Genomic DNA, 23,144 nt, shown 5'->3' with positions numbered 1-23,144 from the left:
ATATATCACAACTTGGCTCAAAACAATTAGGTAAGGTTGTTATGAGTAAAGTACACCGAAAAATATAAAAAAAATTAACAAGGACCAAAAAAAAAGAAAAAATGCCACTTTTCACATTTAAAACGCTACGCACACATTATGGACACCAAAAGTAGTCCTCATCAAAGGTACTGTGTTTTCCACAAATCTCTTACCTGACATCTCGCAAACAAACCTATTTGGAGGCTTAATGCTCCTCCCATACCTTGTGAAACCTGGAGGGGCTTGTGTGCTCTGTGAATGTGTGCAAACTACCTCTTCTTACTCAACCTCAGATGGAGAGAGAGGGCGTCACCAAGGGCAATGGGTGAACTGACAGGTAAGTGTGCTGTGCCCGGTACTGGGGAAGCATCAGTGTATGTAGGCATGCTGTGGTCATGTTCAGAGTCATCGGGAACACGGTCCGGCAGCTCCTCTGACAGGCTTTTCTCCATGGCATCCACTGGCAAGGCATCACTGAGATTATCTCCTCCCGGACCAATCACATCCGCTGCTGCTTGGACTGGCGACTGCATGAGCCAGTCAATGGTGCGTGTTTGAGCATCCCCTCGATTATCCATAATGAAGCTCCGAGAACTGCCACTTGCTGTTTTGGACTGCCACTCTCCAGAGACTACCATGTTTTCATCTTGCCCAGGAAACACCAGGAAAATAACTGGGAGCAGCATGTTTTTGTGCACAACCTTTTCTTTTCCAGTGACACTGTCCCGGATCCTGTACACATTGATTCTGGACCTTACAGACACCCCGTCGAAAGGAGTTGAGTCCCACCAGTCTGCAATCTTTTTCCTGCCTTTCTCACCTCAGCTGGCATACAGCACCCTGTCACCTACAGTTATCATGCCTCCCAACTGTCCTGTTAAACCTTTCTGTGATCCCATTGCCCATTGGATGATATGGTGTTGTACGGGACCTATGTACACCTGCCATCTCCAGTAGATCTTTGATAAGCCCACTCTCAAAGTTAGCTCCCTGATCTGAGTGGATTCTTTAGGAAAACTTGTCCCACAAGCAGCGGGCCAGTTGTTTAGCAGATTAGTTTTGGCAGGTAAAAGCAAGAGCCAGCTTTGAAAAATGGTCTGTCACAACAAGGACATCAGTGCACTTCTTGTCACTGGACCCAGCTGTCCAAAAATCAATGCACACTAGTTCCATGGGAGATGAAGTGCAAATGTTCTCAAGAGAAGCTTGTGCATCTGGTTCAGGAGTCTTCCCTAAAATGCACCTTTGGCAATGCTTTACGTGCTTCACAACATCCTTCTCCATGTCTGTCCAGAAGAATCATTCACTGGCCAGAGGGAGGGTTCTTGAATGCCCCTGGTGACCAGCTGCATCATGAACACCATGAAGGACTTGTTTTTCAAACAGGAAGATCTTCCTGTTCATGAGACAGTCCGCCTTCACTCTGTAGAGAATGCCCCTGTGCACTTTAAATTTCTCCCAGTGCTTCAGCAGCCTGAGTAACCAGCTCGACTCTGCTGCTCTCTCATGTGTGTTCGGCCTCCTGTGTCGTTAAACATAGAAATGGGCTCTGCTCACTCCAGCATCTTGCTGCTGTAGATTGTGCAATTTACTGTGTGGGATAGTGATGTAGGGATCTTCTTCAGGCAGTTGCAGTGACATTGGGCTTGCCCCAGAAAGACATGAGACACCACCTGTGCGATGGGAATCTAAGACTGCTGAAACATCCTCAGCACTAATAGCACCTCCAGGCAACAGAGAGGAGCCTTACTCTGGGCTAAGATCTCCATCAGCCAGGTCCTCAGTGCTCTGAACAGCATGACAGTTGGTGGTTAGTATCCCCCTCTCCTCCCCTCTCTCTTTCTCTTTCCTTTTTGCCATGATTGTATTTCATTTGTTATTTTACGACATCTATTGCATGTCTGTTCGTCCTGGAAGAGGGATCCCTCATCATCCTCTACCGCTCTTCATGAGTTTTCTTCCTTTTTTTCCCCCCATTACAGGGGTTCTTTTTCGGGAGTTTTTCCTTGGGTGAGGTGAGGGTCTAAGGGCAGAGGGATGTCATACACTGTAAAGCCCTCTGAGGCAAACTATGTTTTGTGATAATGGGCTCTATAAATAAAGTTGACTTGACTTGACTTGACTTAGTCGGAAAGCATCTTGCACTCTCCCATCGACTCCTTCCAACAAAGACAGAAAAGGCTCTTTCACCAGGTGATGGCTCACATAAGACTGAACAAAAGTTTTTGTGGCTTGGGGCATTAGCCACAGTGTTCTTGGGTCCAGGGACATACTTCAGGTTAAAGTCATATGCTGCAAGTTTAGCCACCCATCTTTGTTCACATGCATCTAGCCTGGGTTTTGTAAGTACATAAGTCAAGGGGTTGTTGTCAAACCATGCAGTGAAATGTCTCCCTTTTAGTCATTGAGAGAACTTGTCACAAATGGCCCTCTTTAAAAAGCACTGAAAGGTTAGCGGCTGCAACCTTTCCAGGGTCTGTCTGCACTCCTGCCTCAGAGATGACATGGCCAAGAAACTTCACAGACCTTCTTGGAAAGGGGCACTTCTTGGAAGCAAGCCTGAGGTCATGGTTCGTCAAACGAGAGAAGACCTGGTGTTGGAGTGCTATTTGTTCATTTGGGCCAAAAACCATGAGATCGTCCAAATAACACAAGAGGCAAGTGGTGAAATTTTCGTTCCCAAAGATGGAAAGCATCATCCACATGAATGTAGCTGGGCTGTTAAATATACCCTGGGGCATGCGGTTGTACTCATGCAGGCCAAAAGGGGAAGAGAAAGCAATGTACTCCCACAGTGAAAAAGAGGACATTTCCCCTAAGCACAGCAAGAGCATCAGTGTGTGTCTTTCACCGTCCTTTCCTGGAGCCACCTGAAGTTAGTGCAGATGCGCAGATCCCCATTTTTCTTCCAGACAAGGTCTAGGGGAGAGTCATACTCACTGGTGGACTTACGAATGATGCCCCTCTCTTCCATCTCATTGAGAGCTGTTCTTAGCTTCTCATAGTGGCTTGGTGGCACTCTGCAGTCAGGTAGACGGAATGGCCTCTCATCCGCCAGATGTAAATTGTGCACAGTCAGATGCCTCTCCACAATCCATCTTGTGATGCAAGAAGATCGACTCATGACTCTCAATGATCTGACAAAGCCTGTCTTTCCACAGGTCAGGAGCTTGGCACCGTAACATCTGGATGAATCTGGATGTGATCAGGCTGAGACCGATCTTTTGCAGCAGTGCAGGGAAATACATCTGCCAGTTTAGTTTTTCAGCACAATGGGCTCACTGGTGGCGTTGATGACCTTCATGGGCAGCCATCGATCGCCCCATATGGGTGTGTAACAATCCTACCAACCAAGACCTTTCTGGATCTACATCGTGATTGAGTTGGCTCAACACTCACCATGCTGTCGACTGACATCGGTGCTGAGGCAGGAAGCATACCCCACACAAGACACTCACTTTGTGGCTGTAGCGTCACCCTCCTTTGTAACTTAAGCATGCCAGCCTTGTCAGATACAGTTCCACCTCTTCCTCTCTAAGTGTTAGAAAGAAGAAAGAAGGGGTGGCAGTCTTCATCAGCAACACCACTGGGTTCTGACATGAGTCGCCAATAGCTGTCAGTCAATCATTTTGATTGCATTGCTGCCAAGGATCATGTCATTTGTCTGGCTAGGGACCACAAACACAGGGACAACCTTCTTGCAGTCATACACCACTATTTCCACATCAAATGCAGCTGAAGGTATGACTTAATGACCCCACATCCAACAATGACAATGTTATCTACAGAGTATCGTGACTCATGTCCCAGACTCATGTCTGGGTCATGATGAGTGGGAAAGCCGAACAGGGGACAGCAGAAAAATGTTTACGTAGAAGACCATAGATGGCATCCTGGTTCTGAGTTACATCAATGCCACTGTTCCGTGTCTCAAACTTTACATCATCTACTTACAACATCTTTAGCCCTGCCTCTGAGATGTATGAGTATTTCCGCTGCCTGTTGCTCTGTTCTGACATCTGTCCTCTTTATGTAATTCTTCATCAGGTCTTCCCACTCATGCATGTCTACTGTATCTGTGTCATCCCCTCTGAAGTTTGGAGGCTCCCTCACCTTCCTCTGAGGCACTAGCTTGACCTGTGACAGGTCCAGACTCTGTGTGAATGTGTTACTGGGCGTGTCGTGCAGCTGAAGTGTTAGGTGTGGGAACACCACGTGCTGGACTCAGGTGTGCAGCTATACTATCTGCCAGCTGCTGGCCCACATGTCTTATTATGTCACTCATTTGACTGACAACATCAGGTGACTGTGGAAAAGGTATCGATGCAGGTGAAACTGTAACCGTGTGGGGTTTCAATGTGTTGGCTTGGAGGAGAAACCCTGTCCCCACTGACAAAAGGGGCCTCTACTGGTTCCCGCCTGTGTCCCACTACATGAACTACACCTCCCTGATCAGAACTGTTAAACTGCAGCACCATAGCAATCTCCCTTTCTCCATCTGTCAGCCAGTGTGCTGTAGCTTCTGGGTAAAGTCGGGTTCCCAGATGTAGCTACAGACTCAGCGCTCCTCGCTTTCACGTTGCTCTCCAGGGTAAATCACTAATCACTGCACTACTTCAAGTTGTCACATCTACTCGGTGATAACAGGCAGCTGTGGATTCAGACCCAAGCTGAGTCTGAGTAAGAGAGAGGAAGAGGGCTGTGCCACTGAGCCTCTGAGATACTGTTTTTTTGGCTTCTGCTTAGAAGTGGTGAATTTACAGTGCACAGCAGCAACTTATTATGATAAAGCCCCTGGCTTTTGTTTGTTATCTAGTGTCTGCAAGGAGGTTGATGCACTGTTTTCAGACATGCAATTATTACATCTTCTATTTTTAAGGACTTCTTTAGGGTGACTTTAAAGACGTTTTATGTGTTTTAATTGTTCTTATGTTATTCTGTTGATTGTTCTGAGCATGTGGATGCAAAAAGATGATTTTACGGGAATGTACAATAAAGTATTGTCTTTTTTCTGATGCATTAGCTTGGAGGGCTAACTTGTTTACTATTCAACATGAACATTGCTGTCACCCTGAAAATCCTGCTGAACCTCGTTCAAAAATCTAGTAGTTCAAAAAATGCTGCTTGACAATATACATAAAAAAAGAAAGAGTAGGCGGATATTTGTATTAAACAGCTAAATCTGATTTATCTGACAAAATTCTTCGTCTTAACAACTTTATAAGTTAATATGATTAAAATTTATGCCCTGACGTGGCAAATATAAACATAATCCTACCACTTTTATGCCTTGAAAACACTTGCATTGAATTCAAAATGAACTGACTTCAAGGTTAAATACAGGGTGTTTGTCCTTTTCTTGAAAAGCAGGAATTTCATACATACACTGCACACACCCAAAAGTTCTTTTGACCAAAGTCCCATTTGGCTGTGGTTGCTTTGTGTCCCACCTGAGGTTTTCCTAGTTTAACTTTTGGCTCGATTAAATTAAAGTACCTCCTGGCTCGATTAAATTCAATGACCTCCTGACTTTTGAAAGACTTTTCAAACCAAACCAAGCTCCATCACTCCCTGCTCTGTCCCTCAGGTGTTGTGTGAGGCAGTTTACTATGCAGTGTGGGTTCTTCGCCTGCGTCCAGAGGACCAGGATGTGCTGGTGGAGTTCCCCCGAGTGGAGAGAGTGGTCCAGCGGGTCCCCAGGGTGAGACCGCCACAGGGCTTTGCTCTGTCTCAGGCTCGACACCAGGCCCGGAAGGTCCACATGCTGCACACCATGCTGAAGGTCAGTCAGAGAGAGATAGAGAGAGACATGCAAGTTTAGAGAGTGAGTGTCTTTGGATCTTTACTCTGCTGTGGACATTTAGAGCTCTATTTCTTGTTTGTTAACAAATTTTTGGTTCTCATTTTTCAGAATTTTCTGGTTTACATGTTTTTCCTGCTGGTGGTTTTGCTTCTCAACTACTCTGATTCAGCCAAAGACACACACAGCCTGAGACTGCGCACTCAGCTGCAGCGATCACTGCACACCCCTGAGTACCACAACATCAGCAGGTACACACACACACACACACACACACACACACACAAATGTCAAAAATGTTAAGCATCTTTCAAAAATGGTAACCTTTTATTTGTTTATTATGTTGAGAGCTTGACAACTTTGCAACTCATTTTTAAAAGGGTGATCTTTTGCTGGTCTGCCTTGTTAAGTCAGTGTTTCTGGTATGCGGTTGCAACTGGATGTGTTATTGTCTTCAAACCAAAAGAGAACAAAATGGGAAAAATGCTCAGACTGTGTCCATAACTGTTGTTTATTCAACATAAAGCCAGAGGCAAAAACCAGGCAAATGTTTGCCCCCGTCCAAAAAAATTAGCAAAAAGAGGCGCTTGACAGCCACTCATATTGGCACATTTTTAAATGAATATTACCCCCCTTAAAACACCCGTTAAGGCATTACACAGTGCACTACCATTGCTGCTGCCCTGTAAAAACCTTTCAGTTGGGTCCCTAGAGAAGCGAGAAAGGGCTTCTTTGCCAGGCCCCCCCGGAGCAGAGGTGTGGTCAGCAAAATGTAAGGCCATATTCAATTTACAAAAATCATTAATCCCTTTAAGAATTTGCATTTTATTTGTTAAAACAAGTTTGTTAAAAAGTTACTTAACTGTTAAGCTAACCTAAGCTAAGCCCTAGCTTCACTAACCATGTTAGAATGATTCTCCGTGCAACTACAAATGTTGAACAAAGTCTCAAGTTGTTGAGATTTCATCCGTAATTTTCGGACGTTTTGCATACTGAAATTCAGTTTTTCATAGACCAATGTTAAGTTTTTTTTTTAATACAAATGGAAGTATATTTGGTATTATATTTTCAAACTAGACACAGTATTGTAATATTAGTTTCTGTGTTTGTCTCTTTCAACTTGATTGGATGCTGTCAGATTAGTAAGTAAATCTGTGGAAGTAAGTGCTGACTTGCTTGGGATGAATAGTGTTAATTTCTTTTGATTCAGGTAGTAAGTTGGTTTATGGCACACTTTTTAAGGAACATTATTATTATTATTATTATTATTATTATTATTATTATTATTATTGTTATTATTATTGTTGTTGTTTTTCAGATTATTTTTAGGGCTTTTTTGCCTTTAATTGGTAGGATAGCTGAAGAGTAAAAGGGGGAGAGAGAGATTTTGTGACATGCAGCAAAGAGCCGAGGCCAGAATCAAATTTGCAGTCGCTGCAGTGTGGACTCAACCTCTGTGTATGGGGTGCCTGCTTTATCCATTGAGCCATCAGGCCACCCCAACGAATGTATCTTTAATCTTTGGGCTTGGGGGCAAGGTATCAAATATTTCCAAGATAAAAGGCTCAACTCCATGTAAAATCACCCGTCACAGGTGTTGAAGTCCATGTCGAGTTAAAAGTCTTTTTTGATCTTATAAAGTCTAAAGTCATCAAATTTGTGACTCGAGTCTAACTGAAGTCCAAGTCATGTGACTCTTTTCCATGCCTCTGCCCCAGAGTCCAGGATTGCCACTGCATAATGCATATTCATAGTGTCTCTTTACAGTGCACACACACAAACACGCTGTGAGATGTTCTTAAGATGTTTGTAAACAAATGTTGATCAAATGTTGTGACAACTCTGTCATGCAAAACATGACAAACACACAAGGAATATTTTAAAATACTCTCATTTCGTCTTTTAGCCGAGATGATGTCCTGATATGGCTGAATGAGTCGCTGTTGCCACGTTTACTGGATGACTCTGCCCTCCTGAGGGACACAGGAAGTGTGTTGCTCGGCACATTGAGGCTCCGTCAGATCCGTGACGTGCAGGGTGAGATTGAAATGCTGTCTTTACATTTGTTATGAACTTGGTTGGAGTTTAAGATTGACATAAACTGAGGCTCCACTGATCTGGAGAAAGAAGAAAATATCATTCACTTATTGAGTCTGAACACATGAAAGAGAAATGTTTTTGGAGGCACTTGTCTGTCTTTCTTTCTTTCAATAACACTGAGACAACTGCGTAACATTTGTTTTATGATTAGCATCACAGATACTCCATTCTCTTTAATGTTTGAGTGAAGTCTTCTAGGAATTAAATTATTGCACTTTAATGTCTGTTTGATCCTGTTGAAACTACTTTTTCTCTCAGTTGCAGGGGATTTCAGGGCAGACGAAAGAATTTGGGGAGAGAGCACTGTTCCATCTCCGGCCAAAGACACTGAGAATTTCACAGCTTATGGGGCTAATGATACAAACTGGTAAAGAAAGGAAGAAAAAATTTAACAACGCAGGCGACGATGAACTTGTAGATCAGATACAGTATCTATTTAACATCTGGTCTTTATTATTATGTTTTCCTCTCTGTGTCCTTCCACTAATCTCTCCAGGGCATGGCGTTTGGGCAGGATTAGGGTGTACAACAGTGGAGATGTGGTCCACCAGCTGAACAGAAGCCTGGAGGAGGCCTCTTCCTCCATTCAGCAGCTGCAGCAGCTGCAATGGCTCAACCACAGGTAGTGAATGTGGAAAGACAAGACAGCAAATAAAAGAAAAACGCAGATATTTTACGCAGACAACACCAAAAACACTGGGTAAAACTTACATGAAACAGAGAGCAAATGTTTTTTGACATACAGCGTGGGAAGTACAACTATTCAACCTGTTGGTTTTTTTTCATAAAACATATTTACAGTCCAGCTATTCAGATGAAATGTAGACCAGACATTGGTATGAAGTCCGTAGAAATACACTGATAAAGACATTTTTACATATCAGTCCATAAAAATGATATGCAATAAACTGAAATGACAGAAGGAAAATTACTGGAACACACAAACTCAAATTTATTGAATACTTGGAGAGGCCTTTATTTACAATGCCAGCACCTGACACTTCTTGATGAGGAAACAAATTGTGAGTTTGGCCCGTTCTTGAACACAAACAGTTTTCAAATCTTGAAGATTTTGGGGGACCTGCGTGTGAATCTTTTAAAAGAACTATCAAAACATCAACAATTAGTTTTTTCAGGTTCCAAATGCTTCCAAATTTAAAATGAATGTTTATTTACAAAAAACGTTTTTATCCATTTGAACATTAAATATCTTGTTTTGTACTGTATTCAATCGAGAATAGGGTTGAAAGGATTTTCAGATCATTGCATCTAGTTTTTATTTACTTTTACACAGCATCCCAACTTTTTTGGAATTGGGGATGTACATGGCAATCAGATTTTTAAAAAACTGTTTTATTTAAGCTAAGCACTGATCTCACTGGCCACATTGTTCCAAAGTCCAGGGGCCCGACATAAGGGAGTAGAGATCAGGTTCGTGCACACAGTTTTGCAACATTTGGAATAAAACATAATCATGCATCCTTGTGGCTTCATAAATCTCTGAGTTGATTGTCCCTGAAGTGCAATTTGTCTTACAGCCTGTAGTCATTAAAAAATCACACATGAAATATCAACCATTCAAACAAAACGTAGAAAAAATCGCAGTAAAGAATGTGTTGATAATGTGGTCTGGTTTTCAGCAATTGTTCTGAGAATAATAAGTGACGGCATGAACAAAACTAAGTCCATATTTGGCATCAGGTTGCAAATATTCAGAGGAGAACAACTGAAAGTCAATAAAAAGTGGGTGGTTTGGTCTCATACGGCGCACTAAACTGTGTCTTTTGAGCAAAAATGAGTTTTTATCTCCCATATGAAATAAAATATCCAGCGAAACACCCTACTTAAATAACATAATTAAAATTTGGTTCCAAACCCGAGAGGTAACCAAAACAGGAAATGACTCTGTGAACTGTCATGACTCCTGATCGTATCATAGTCCATTAAGTGTGCACTTTGTGTGTGTGTGTGTGTGTGTGTGTGTGTGTGTGTAGGACCCGTGCTGCGTTTGTGGAGTTCTCGCTCTACAACATCAACACAAACCTCCTGGCAGTCTTCTCCTTCCTGTTTGAGTTTCCAGTTTCTGAGCGTGCCCAGTCCAGCCTTGACTTGGTTGTCATTACTCTGTGGCCAATCACAGGCCTCAATCTGCAGCTCCTTCTCATGGTAACCCCTTGAAACCTCCAACCTTTGTCCTGCCACCAAGCTGCATGTGAATCCTTACGTCTGTCCTTGGCTTTGTTACTTAAGCAAGAAGTTTCTAGTTTAATGTTTCCTGTTTTCCAGATCATCCTCCTCGCCCTGGTGTTGTATTTCTTGGTGCGTGGGATTTTGGGCTTCCTCAGAGAGGGCTATGTGTACTTGCTGTCAACCTGGAGACTCCTGGGCATCTGCAAACTGGCTCTGGCAGCAACTGTGTGTGGGCTGCACCTGAGCCGCTGCACCATGGCCACACAGCAGTGGGCATCGTACCTGAAGCACCCACGGGACGCCTTCACAGACTTCTACCCCCTGGCCAGACAGAGTCAAATGTACACGGCCATGTCTGCTTTGCTCTTGTTCATACTGGTGCTCAAGGTAAGCAAGAAAGGCCAATGAAACCAGAGCCAAGCAAACATCTAAACGAATACCCTATCTTTGGTCATATTTTTGTGGTTTTGGCAATCAGGCTTGTCAGTGATAATAACTGTTTACTTAGAAAGTTATAGGTGCCTTGTAGAGTTTCCTTTAAACTAACAAAACTTGTGTTTACAGTCATTGTTGCTCACCAAAAAAACAAAAAACAAAAACACAGTATGTATCCTTGAGGTCTAACAAATTTGATAAATGCATTTACCTCCAAAAAGAAGTGATGGATGAAGTACCTGAAAGCCAAGTCTTTGAGTAAACGTACAGATTTCTTACCAGTAAATGACTTTAGTAGAAGTTAAAGTCACCAATCAGAATATTACTTGAATAAAGTTACTTGAAGTATCTGATATTTACTGTACTTAAGTATCAAAAATAGTTTTGTATTAAAAGTGAAAGTACAAATAAATGCTGTTAAAAGAAATACAAGATTTTTTTGAGAATTATGAAATTAATTAACACACAGCTTTAAAAATGCAGCCTATAATACACTTGAAGAAAAACAAGGTCTTTTTACAACTTAAATGATTTAAAGAACAAAATACAGTTTTATTCATTCTTCCCATTCCTACAATCGTCCTTTCATCACCTCCTCCCTTCCTCGTTTCCTTCCCTATTTCATAGAAGCGACTAAGATGCTTAATACTGCGATTAAAAAATGCGACTATTTGCGATTAACTATTAAAATAAGATGGACAGAAGGTTTGTTGCGGCATCCGCAGCGATGCAGGAGTTGTGTCGGATTGTCGTGGTGAGGAAGGAGCTGAGCCTGAAGGAGAAGCTCTCGATTTACAAGTCCATCTATGCTCCGACCCTCACCTATGGTCATGAGCTTTGTGTAGTGACTGAAGGAATGAGATTGTGGATCCAAGTAGCCGAAATGATTTTCCTCTGGATGGTGGCCGGGCTCAGCCTTAAAGATAGGGTGAAGAGCTTGGACATCTGGGAGGAGCTCGGGGTAGAGCCGCTACTCCTTCGCATTGAAAAGGGCTAGTTGAGGTGGTTCGGGCATCTGATCAGGATGCCTCCTGCGTGCTTCCCGTTTTAGGTATTCAGGGCACATCCAAGTGGTAGGAGGCCCAGGGGCAGACCCAGAACATGCTGGAGGGGTTACATATCTCATCGGGCGTGGGAACACCTCGAAGTCCCTTAGGAAGGGGCTTGAAAGCGTTGCTGGGGAGAGGGACATCTGGAATGCTTTGCTCAACCTTCCCCGCGACCAAGCCTCGGATAAGCGGAGGACAATGGATGGACGGATGGACGGATGGATGGACGGATGGATGGATGGATGGAACTATTGAAATTCTGCGTTCAATCACGCTTTAAAAATGTAGAATTTGACATCCCTATAATTCACACAATAGATATAGAAGATGGATGTGATAATCATAATAACAGATTTTTTTGTGGAGGTAAAGGGTGTAGAGTGTGCCATGTCCAGCATTGTCAGTCATACATAATTTTATTCTACACAATGCAGCATTTGAGGCTGAGACAGATTTTGTTGTGCTTGCATTTTGACAATAAAGCTCTTGAATAAGAGCAGTTAGACGACTTTAGACGACTTTATTGATCCCCGGAGGGAATCAATAAAAGTAATGGTTAAGCTATGAAAATGAAGTTGAAATATATCAGGTTTTTATTTAATACAAAGACAAAATGATTTGTTTTTCATTATATTTCTGACAGACTCCTTCTCTCTCTGTCTGATCATCCAGGCATCCCACCAGTTGCGGTTTCTCCGAGAGTGGGCCGTGTTTGGCAGAGCTCTGCGACGCTCAGTCTGGGAGCTGCTGGGAGTCGCCCTGGCTTTACTGCTGTTGGTGCTGGCTTACTCACACACAGGACACCTGGTCAGATTTTTTCCCTTCCCTCTGTTTCTCTCTCATAGATCCACTCCCACACACAGACAAAACATAACGGAAACCGTACACCATACAAGTACATGACCTTGTCTAAAATCTATCCAGCTCCAACGTGTTTGTTCATCTTTCATGCATGGGGATGTTTTATCTGTTAAGAAAACAGTTGATTGCTGACAGCCTTTACAATGCCAGTAGACAGAATCTCCAATAAACCTTCAGACTGCACAAAACAGCGTCATCTGGTGTGTATTGTTAGAAAAACTATAAAAGTAGCCTTGCTGTCTAGACTGTGCCGCCAAACAGTTTCATTCAGAGACAACAATAGGACATTTATTCAATAGGAAAAGCCTCAGCTGTGTGTATAGTAACAGTGTAAGCAAACAGCTTATTTTCTACTTTTATTTTACCCTTATTAACCAGTGAGGTGTATATTAGAGAGAAAAATGAAAGCGTAATTATCTTACCAATTTTAACTTTCAAAAACTTCAGGTAAAAACTTTAACCCAAAAGAGAACATCAAATACTGTAGCTTTACACCGTAGCAATTTGGGTGCCGTGCCATTGTTCCAACGGCCCAAAATTCAGAAGCCCTGTTAGTCAGTAACATTACATAGCGATTGAGGCTCAGGGTGTTTTTTACTGACCTGTCCCTGCATTTCCAGCGACTTTTCTGCCGCCACAGATGAGTGTTTTAACCACGAGCAGCTGGTTTTTGTGCTTAAATTTAACCACACATCACCACAGTGTTGTTGACACATGTAACGTATCCATGGTTTACAGAAACGTACAATGTGAACCTTTTTTTCTTCTTCTTGTAATCGTCTAACAGAGAGTGCGTATTCTCAGAAAAACAGGCCTCAAAGCAACAGGACATTTTTGGATCAATGAAGCTACGGCATTTTGGGCCATCAGAACAATAGGAAGTCCTTAAAACTTTACTTTGATGTTTTACCGAATTTTAATGACGCTTTGGATGTCTGTGAAATATAATGCTAGCGTGTCTGTTTCATTACTACAGTATATGTAGGGTTTTTGAGGTTAAACTGTATCTGTCTATGTACCATCCTGTAAGCAATTTATATATAGTTATGTAGCCATAACGTATCCATTTAAAGGACCAGTGTGTAGGTTTTTAGTGATATCTATTGGCTGAAATTGTGTATAATATTAATAACTATGTTTCCATAGTTTTTAATAACCCAAAACTTACGATTGCTGTGATTTTGTTTCTTAAGAATGAGTTATTTGTATCTATGTAGGAAGTGGGTCCTCTTTTTATAGAGACTGCAATGCTGTTCTACAGTAGCTCAGAACAGACAAACCAAACACTGACTCTAGCTAGGGCCATTTCCAAATTTGCATTGGTCGCCATCTTGTCCCTACAGGCTTGGCATACAGGACAATTGTCAGTTCTGAAATCTCACCGAAAGATGCCACTAAAACCTTCACACTAGACCTTAAATCTACTTATATTTTTTCAACTTGTCTCTTTTTTTACTTGAGTCTGATGGTCTCATATTAGCTAGTCAACATTTCAATACTAAAAGTCTCTAAATTTCTTCCATTTAAAAACTCTAAAATATTTGACACTGGGGTCATTTTAGTTCATCTATTAAAAAAACAGAATTCAGAAAGTAAGATTGGTGATGAATAAACAAAGTTATATTTGTAATCGGTAAGATATGTAAACTATGCCTGCATTGGACCCGGTCACAGAGTTAAGTGCGTTCATGCATTTGTATCATCTGGCCAGAAATACCACAGTGTTTTGTTTACTTGCTTAAACCAAGTGTCTGTGGCTCAACTCCAGTGGGTCTGGAATTCCTCACATAACTCTGGTGTCTCTCTACTCTCTGCCAGTGAAGTTTTAATATGTTTTAAATGTGATTTTGTAACAGACAGTGAAGCGCACAAGTAAAAGATTTATTTGTGCACTAGCTTAGTTTTTGATCATTGCAGTTCGAAGAACATTTGTTCTGCTGCTTTACCAAATAAAACTGTCCTGTCCAGATTCAGACAGATTTTTATATATTGGCCTTTGTTTCCATTTTTTTGATTCTCTGTGAAGTACTTTGAGTGACTTTTTTATTTTTACTTCTCTCCCTTTTTCTCTTCCACTCTAGCTCTTCCACTCTGTCGTTGACGGATACGGCAGTGTGAGTTCTACCTGTCTGTCTCTGTTAGGAGCTGGTGGACGTGGTCTGCTCTCATGGCGTCCTAGCTGGACAATGACCGGTCCCTCAAGCACCGTCTCCGCGCTGGTGTTCCACGCGAGCTTCGCCATACTTCGGCTGGTGTTGCTGTGGTTGGTCACCTCTGTGTTACTGAGAAACTATCGCCGTGCGCGAGCAGAGCTATACCGTCCAGCTGTGGATCTCCAAGACTACGAAATGGTTGAGCTGTTTCTCAGACGGCTTAAAATGTGGATGGGACTCAGCAGGGCCAAAGAGGTACATTTCCTTTTTTCTATCTGTCAGTTAGTCTGAGATTTTAGAGATATTATTTATTATTGTTATTATTTATTATATTAGATTTATAGGGACAACATGAAAATATTAACGGTAGCAGAAACCTCAATAGTTATTCCTCTAGTGTTATTTAGAAAGATGTACATTAATTCTAGTGTGCATTTACTCAAGCACTTTACTTAATTACAAATTCAAGGTACATATACTCTACGTAAGTATTTCCATTTTATGTTACGCTATACTTCTACTCCACAACAGAGGTAAATATTGTACTTTTTTTTTTTCATCCACTTCCTGTCTAGTTAAAACCATGTATCGTCAGATGTGTATATGTTGATTGTTTGTGATACACTGCTCCCTGGCTTTGGAAGTCCCTCCCCCAACAGATCTGTGACCCGGGTCCCTCGCCGTCTTCCAGTCCCGCCTCAAAACCCATCTCTTCTCCTCTTCCTATTCCTAGCGCCCCCGCCCCCCGTCACACACACACACACACACCCCACCCACCCCTAAATAAACTATTTAGCTTCCTCTTTGGTCAGAAGAAACATGCATTGTCACAAAGCTTAAAGCAGGGCTGTTTTTCTGACACCATGAAAAGTAACTTTTTAGAGATTCATTGTTCTCACAGGACAGAGACACTACCAACATATAATGATCTTATAGGTATGATGATGAATAAACTGTCCAACACTAAAGAGGTAAAATTAGGGAACTTGGCTAACTTAAACATATACAGCAGCAAAATGCACCATACAAATTGATGCATAGGGACTGACAGAATATTTTACTGCACAAAAACATAGCAGCACTGATCAGATGTGAATCATGCTTTAGTGTACTGAACAAAAAGGAGAGTTTGGGATCTGGCCTGTGGGCTGTACTTTGTTTTTGCTTGACTGTTCCCAACATGGTGGCCTGGTACCAAACTTTGAAATTTTACAGCTGAACAGTTCAGCATGTCATAAAAATGCCACAGAAAAAGTCATACTAAGGTATGTTGTTCAAAATAGCATGAAAAAGTAATGGTATAGTATGTCAACCAAAATAGCATAAAGAAGTCAAAGGATAGGATATTGTCTAAACTACCATAAAAAAAGTCATGGTTTAGTATGTCATGCAAAATACTGTGAAACAGTCATACTGTGACAATAAGGCATAATATATTACATTGTTGAAAAATAGCATAAAATAGTCATAGGATGAAAAAGTCATAGTATCATATTTTGTCCCAAATAGCATGAAAGTCAATGAACAGTGTGTTGTCCGAAAACACATATTAAAGGCATAGTACATTATGTAGTAAGTTTTAGCATATAAAAGTCTTAGGAAAGTTTGTCATTGAAAATAGCATAAAGTTGTCCAACATACCATGAAAAAGTTATAGTTCAGTATGTCACTCAAAACAACACAAAAGGTATACTATAGTATGTTGAACAAAATAGCATAAAAAAGTCATAGTATGGTCTTTCATAAAAAGTGCCATGTAAAAGTCATAGTATACACTGCTATATATTAGGCAAGAATTACAGGATCTCAAATTATATTTGTTCTGTGCTCTCTGTTGTGACAATATGACTTCAGGTCATCAGCAGTGATTGACATGATCTGTTTCATGTTCCTGTGTGTGGATTTAGTGACAGATTCTGCGAATATGGCAACTTATTTTAATAGAAGTTACCAACTGTTGTTTTTTAGGAAAGGATCTGAATGCCTTTTCCACCACTGATCAATCCTTACAAGGGTGCCCTGATTGCCCATCACCTCTTTTCCTCAATCTTTTTCTTAGTTTCGTCATAAGGTGCGTTTCGAGGGAATGGAACTGCCACCATCCCGTTCATCTTCCACCAGCGACTGTAAGTCCCTGTGCTTGCCACCGCTGGACAGCCCCGACTCCCCTCCCACCCCGGACAGTGTCGATGCGGGTTCAGAGGCCTCATGGCGCCCAGCCTCCTCCAGCCCCTGCAGCTTGACAGAAGCCCCGGGGATCGGCTTGGGACTTGGCTTGGGCCTTGGTTTGGGGCTAGGTCCAGGAGTGGTGATGGGAAGTACCAGCTGGAGGGAGAGAGCAGAGACTGAAGCCTCTCTGAGGAGGCTCCTCCCCACCCTGGACGCCCTGCTGCAACAGCTTGACCGTGTCACCATGGCAACAGAGGACCTGTACCACATCGAGTGTAGACTGGAACGAACCCAGAGGAAAAGGAGGAGTAGGGGCAGAGAGAGGGGAGGTGGCGGTCAGGGAACGAGGAGCGAGGCAGGACAGAGACGTAAGGGTGAAGACAAGGACTCTGCTGGATGTAGAGATCGAAGGAGTAGCAAAGAAAAACACAAAGCAAGCAAAAAGGGCAGAAAGGCGGATAAAGGTGAACTTCTAAAGGATTGTGGAAACATTGCTGCCAACCCCAAAAAGACTCCAGCAGCCACACCTGTACCTTTTTTAAAGCCCAGACCGACCTCTGCCACAACACACACACCCGCTCCTCAATCATCAGCCAAACCTTTAGTCAGCGCACCTCCACCTACACCTGTCACTGACACCTCCTCTGCCCCTGTCTCATCAGCAAACACTCCCCCTTCTCATCTCCCGCTGCCCAAAACACCCTCTGTACCTCCATGTACCCCTGCACCCACCTCTTCCTTGCCATCTACCCCTGCACCTACGCCCAGTAGCCGGGACCGGGAGCCTCTGACAGAGAGAGACACCCTCCCCTCCTCCAGCCTGTTCAACCATCCAGCTCACACTACCACCATTCCTACACGCAAGCGAAAACGCAAACCCCCACCCCTCAAAAACAAGGTGCACCCAAACCTAGACAGGCATGGCCCTGGACACTCCAAATCCTGAGGACAACCAGAAGTCAAAGGTGGAGCAAAGAGTAAATGTTGGGTTAAGGACGAGAGGAGGACAGGGGCAGCAGGTTTTGTCCCCAGATGTCCCTCTCTAAACCCAGGAAAAAGAGAGCAAATAGTGGATGGGAAAGTAGGACAGGAAGGAAATTAGAAGAATCACACAGACAAGTAGTTTGGGGTGATGAAAGAAAGCAGTAAGACTTTGCAGGTTTGTAAGCAGTGACTGGTCCAAATCCTGGTTCGGTTCAGAAGCAAGGTGCAGGTCGCCACATGCTTGCTGAACTGAACATTGAAACCAAGATACACTCCCATTCCTTTATTCCTCCTGGACTAATACTGACCCCACGTGACCCTGGAGGTCCTGTGGGGTCACTGACAGGAGCACACACACGCGTGCTCACCTGAACCAACTGAAAGCAGACAATGCAATCAGTCCTTTTTTGTATCTCAGAAAACTGTTGATTTCTCAGTTATGTTCTCTGTCTACCTATATTTTTTTTATATTGTATATTTCGGTCACCATGGGTACTTGTGGCCTGGTCTTATGAACCCAAATTTGCATGCAGGCACACAGAGATATACGCACATGCAGGTACACACATGCATAGAAAAAACACTGTAGGCACAAGACGCGTTAATTGTAATGTGCAGTACAATTCAGCCCACCAAGGTACGAGAGGAAACAAACATATACAGGGTTCCCACACATTTTCATGGACAATTTTGAAACTTTTCCATGACCTTTCGAGGATCCATAACAAAAATATCCATTACCATTCAGCATATATAGCACTAGCAGAATTATATAGTACTTTACTCCAAATATTAATGACCTTTTTATAGGCGGTGTACTGATGCAGAGCAGTGGAGCTCCCAGAGTTGAGGAGTAACCGCCAATGTAGCTATGCAGAGCAGAGCTACGTTACTTTAACAGCTTCAAAATAAATAAATTCATTGTTATGCTTTGTTACGTGAAAGATTATCCATAACAAATAAAAATATAACAATGAATTTCATTCAGCAATACTTACAATTTTATTGTGATTTACAATGTCGTCATATGCTAAGTATTGCAATGAAATATATTGCAATGTGTTACTTTTTTTTAACATCTGTTTTATCTGATAATAAGATATGGTTTTCGGTCTGTTGATCTTTTTTCATTTTTATTGCAGCAAAATGTATATAGAGGAATGAAAAGGCAATTGACTTTATTATTCTAGTACGAAATCAAAAGATTAATTTGCTATTTGCAATAGCATTCATTATATAATATAAAAATTAATACTTGGCTCCCAATGTGTTAATGTCAATATATCAATATCACCACGTACAATATTGCTGTACTATGCTGTATTGATTTTTCTCCCACACCTAAACACCACATAATTCCATGAGTTTTCTAAAACATTCAAACATTTTACTACTTAAATGACTTTTCCAGGCATGGAAAGCAAGATTGTGGAATTCCATTACATTTTCATGACCGTGGGAACCCTTCATACACACACACACACACACACACACACACACACACACACACACACGCACACACACGCACACACACACACAAGGTTGTTGGGATCTCAGCAGCCAAAATTGTTCAGGGTGCAGATATAGCCTTCCTCTTTAAATGTACAGAGAAATGGAACAAAACATTCAAAGATAAAAGGTAAGCCACAAGTAGTGAGAAGAAGGAGGTGTAGCAAGTGGTTATATCACAGGACAAAGTAGCGCAGGAGTGTTAGAAGCAGGACAGAAGAAAAGAAGGATATCATGCTCAGTAGGGAAATTTGTAGATAAACATTGAGGAAGCAGGAAAGAGTTGCCCTCACTTATACAGTACTGAACATTTACACAAGTTCATCCATCATAAAGCTATACTGACTCTCAGTCTGATTATCTTTTCAAAATGTGTTCATAATGGTTGTGATTTAAAAGCACTTTTGGTCTGATTGTTTTGTTTTTTTTGATGAGATGTGATGTAAAGAAATAAGCTTGGTGTCTAAACCAATAGAGAAAGCTTCACTCATACTGTATCTTAACTATAAACGTTGCCAAAGCTTATGTATGCATTCTGAGTTTTACCATGCCAAGTAATTAATTCATTCTTTTTGTACTTCGCACTTTATTTCCTAATGGAGCTGATATCCAATGCCATATTTAACTCTTTTGTGTCAAGTTTTCATTTCATATCTTAAAACATTATAAAAAAAAAACCCTATTATTATTGTGGTGTCAAAGCTATAGCTAGCAGTTGTATGTGTACTTTTGTCTGCTCTTGGTAGTTTAATGTTTTGTTTTGTTGTGTTGTCTTATTTTGATAAACATAAGTACTTCCTGTGTCCAGTGGGCAGTTCTCAGGGAACCCACCGTTTTCCCCCCAAACCTGAAGAGAGAGCCAGGAGAACCAAAACTGGAGGTAAAAAAAAAAATCAATGTTTTTTTTTTCTATAATCTAGGGACATTTTATATTTTGTGGTTAAATCATGACGGTCTATTTTTTATATCATTTACCTTATTATTTCAGCCAAAAACTGAGGAGTTGTGTGTCTACACTCTTTTTTCATAGATTTTTTTAAAGGATAATAGAAATTGTATTTACGGGTACACCAGAGTTCCTCCTCCAAACAACCCCAAAGCCTAAAGCTAAACTCTTAAATCCTATTTGATTTTTTAAAAAAACATTATCACCTCTTTTCCTGCCCAGTAAGTTGCAAAAGATCTCACACATTTACAGTTCTAATGAAAAAGGAACAAAAAAGACCCTTCTTCATCTGCATGTGTGTATTTCTGTATATATTGGTGCTTTGTGGTTGTGTATATTTTTGCTTTTCATGATCAGTATTGTTTAATGCACTGCAGTGCCATATGCATTAGGTCAAGCACTGGTGTTGCAAACCCCCAAAGTTTTACATTTCTCAAATCTAACCAGAGCAGCCAAAGCTATCGATGTATTCAATATGAGTTTTTGTTCACAACACGCCAACTACAAATCGCAGTACGCTCAGCAGTTGAGGCCTCCACTGGCCACCTTATTTCTGCTAAGTAGACAGTTTTTAACAAAACAGTGCCAAAGCCCACCTTCTTGTCTTCTGTCTTTTTATGTTGTACGATGCATTTTGTTTTAAAATGGTGTAACACATTTGTCTGTGCTCTTCTTTGTATCTCATATCTGTATTTTTGCAATTGTAGCACTTCTGCTTTTGCACTTGACAAAGTCAAAGAGTTTGACAGCTGAATTGTGCAAAATAAAGTGGTTTTGGTGTCAAATATGTATTATTACTTTTTAAGGTCTTTGCTACAATTGTGGTGGTCTACAATTGTTCAGTCAAATAATAAAAAAAATGTCACATTTTGACGTGTGCTAAAATGACTGAAAACGACATATTGTAGCTCGTAGAGGTAGTCATAGCATACAATGTCGAAAAAAAGGCCATTCATCCATTCATTTTCTTCCATTTATCTGGGGCCGGGTCGCAGTTGAACATTCCAGACGTTCTTCTCCCCAGCAACACTTTCCAGCTCGTCCTGGGGACCCCAAGGCGTCTCCAGGCCAGCATTACTGCAGATGCTGCATCAAACAGCCTGTCCATCTCAACGCTTCCGTCAACCCTCAGTCGTGAATAAGACCCAGAGATACTTGAACTCCTTTGCTTGGTGCAGTATCTCTCCCCCCACCAAGAGGGGACAGTCCACTGATTTCCAACAGAGAACCATGGCCTCAGATTTGGAGATGCTGACTCTCATCCCGACTGCTTCATTCTCAGCTGCAAACCACCCCAGTATATAAGTTACAGTGTGACGAAGCCAACAGAACATCATCATCTGCAAAAAGCAGAGATGTAATTCTGAGGTCCCTAAACCGGACCCAAACCAGACCCCTTCCTCCCACTGGCTGCGCCTTGAGATCCTGTCCATGAAAATCACGAGCAGGAGCAGAGACAAGGGGCAACCCTGGCGGAGACCAACACCCACTGGGACTGCATTGGACTGCATTTGACTTCACACCGAGTATGAAAACACAGCTCTCATTTTGGTTATACAGGGACCGGATGGCACAGCAGTCATCCCGGTACCCTGTACTCCCACAGCAACCCCTACAGGACTCCCCAAGGGACACGGTCATAAGCCTTCTCCAAATCCACAAAACACATGTAGACCGGATAGGCAAACTCCCACACCCCCTCATGTAGCCTCGCAAGGGTAAAGAGCTGCTCCATTTTTCTATGACCAGGACAGAAACCACATTGTTCCTCCTAAATCTGAGGTTTGACGATTGGTCTGAGCCTCCTTTCCAACACCCTGGAGTAAACTTTCCCGGGAAGGCTGAGCAGTGTGGTGAACCAGGGGTTCAGGAGTTCCTCAAAATGTTCCTTCCATCACTCAACAACATCCCTAGTCTGGGTCAGCAGTTCTCCTCCCCTGCAGAGCACAGCCTGATACAAGCTCTGCTTTCTCTTCTGGAGACGTCTGAAAGGCCTTCTTCTTCAGCCTGATGGCATCCTTCACCGCTGGTGTCCACTAGCAGGTCCTTTGGTTGTCGCCATGACAGGCACCAATGACCTTCTGACCACAACTTCTAGCAGCAGCCTCCACAATGGAGGTTTTGAACAAGGACCACTCAGATTCCATGTCCCCAACCTCCCTGGGATGCACAGAAAGTTCTTCTGGAGGTGTGAGTTGAAGACCTGGCAGACAGGGACCTCCGCCAGACATTCCCAGTTCATCCTCACTATACGTTTGGGTTTACCGGGTCTGTCCAGCAGTCTCCCCCGCCACCTGATCCAACTGACTACCAGGTGGTGATCAGTTGACAGCTCTGCTCCTCTCTTGTGAGTATCCCCACACCTGCCCGGTGCCTCTCACCCCGCCCTAATTTCCAGTCCTGCAGGTGGTGGGCCCACAAGATGGTGGCAGCATGTCACTCCTTCGGGCTGACCCCAAAGGCCAAAGGCCTGGTTTCCATACGCTCGCCTTCTATCCCCGGTGTCCTCCTACCAGGCGAGGTCAACTCTGCTCAATTTGGCCATATCATCAGCGTCTTGGTGAATCACTCAGTCTGATCCCTCCACTGGGACCTCTTTGCCTTGGGTGACCCTACCAGGAGCTAGTGCTCCTGACAACACAGCTCCAAGGATCACAGGGAAATGCAACCCCCCCCATCAACCGCGTTAAGGGGCAAAGTGTCATGATTTAGCATGTCCAAAAAATATTAAAAAACCACATAGTATAGTATGTCATAGTATAGTATGTAAAAATGTCAAATTTTGACATGCCCCAAAAATGGCTGAAAACGTGACATGATAGATTGTAGAGTCGTGTCATAGCATATAATGTCAAAAAAACACTATGGTTCAGTATGTTGAAAAAAATGCAATACTGTAGTATGGCAAAAATGTCAAAATATGACAT

At 42.4% G+C, this 23,144-nt stretch overlaps 1 protein-coding gene across 1 annotated transcript in view; it reads left to right on the top strand.

The window, feature by feature from the left end:
• Nucleotides 1-21,002, top strand: part of pkd1a (polycystic kidney disease 1a) — a 94,863-nt gene extending 73,861 nt beyond the window's left edge. The window contains exons 47-56 of the mRNA XM_042484667.1: nucleotides 5,609-5,803; nucleotides 5,933-6,072; nucleotides 7,728-7,858; nucleotides 8,180-8,288; nucleotides 8,418-8,543; nucleotides 9,916-10,087; nucleotides 10,208-10,498; nucleotides 12,268-12,402; nucleotides 14,538-14,864; nucleotides 16,669-21,002. Of these exons, the coding sequence (XP_042340601.1) occupies nucleotides 5,609-5,803; nucleotides 5,933-6,072; nucleotides 7,728-7,858; nucleotides 8,180-8,288; nucleotides 8,418-8,543; nucleotides 9,916-10,087; nucleotides 10,208-10,498; nucleotides 12,268-12,402; nucleotides 14,538-14,864; nucleotides 16,669-17,724 (2,682 nt within the window). The 3' untranslated portion in view covers nucleotides 17,725-21,002. The remainder of the gene's footprint in view (nucleotides 1-5,608; nucleotides 5,804-5,932; nucleotides 6,073-7,727; nucleotides 7,859-8,179; nucleotides 8,289-8,417; nucleotides 8,544-9,915; nucleotides 10,088-10,207; nucleotides 10,499-12,267; nucleotides 12,403-14,537; nucleotides 14,865-16,668) is intronic.
• The last annotated feature ends 2,142 nt before the right edge of the window (nucleotides 21,003-23,144 follow it).

Source organism: Plectropomus leopardus, chromosome 4 (genome assembly GCF_008729295.1).
Source record: "Plectropomus leopardus isolate mb chromosome 4, YSFRI_Pleo_2.0, whole genome shotgun sequence".
In the NCBI taxonomy this organism is placed as follows: domain Eukaryota; kingdom Metazoa; phylum Chordata; class Actinopteri; order Perciformes; family Serranidae; genus Plectropomus; species Plectropomus leopardus.
The sequence above is the reverse complement of the archived record's forward strand: the minus strand, read 5'-3'. Positions and strand labels throughout refer to the sequence as shown.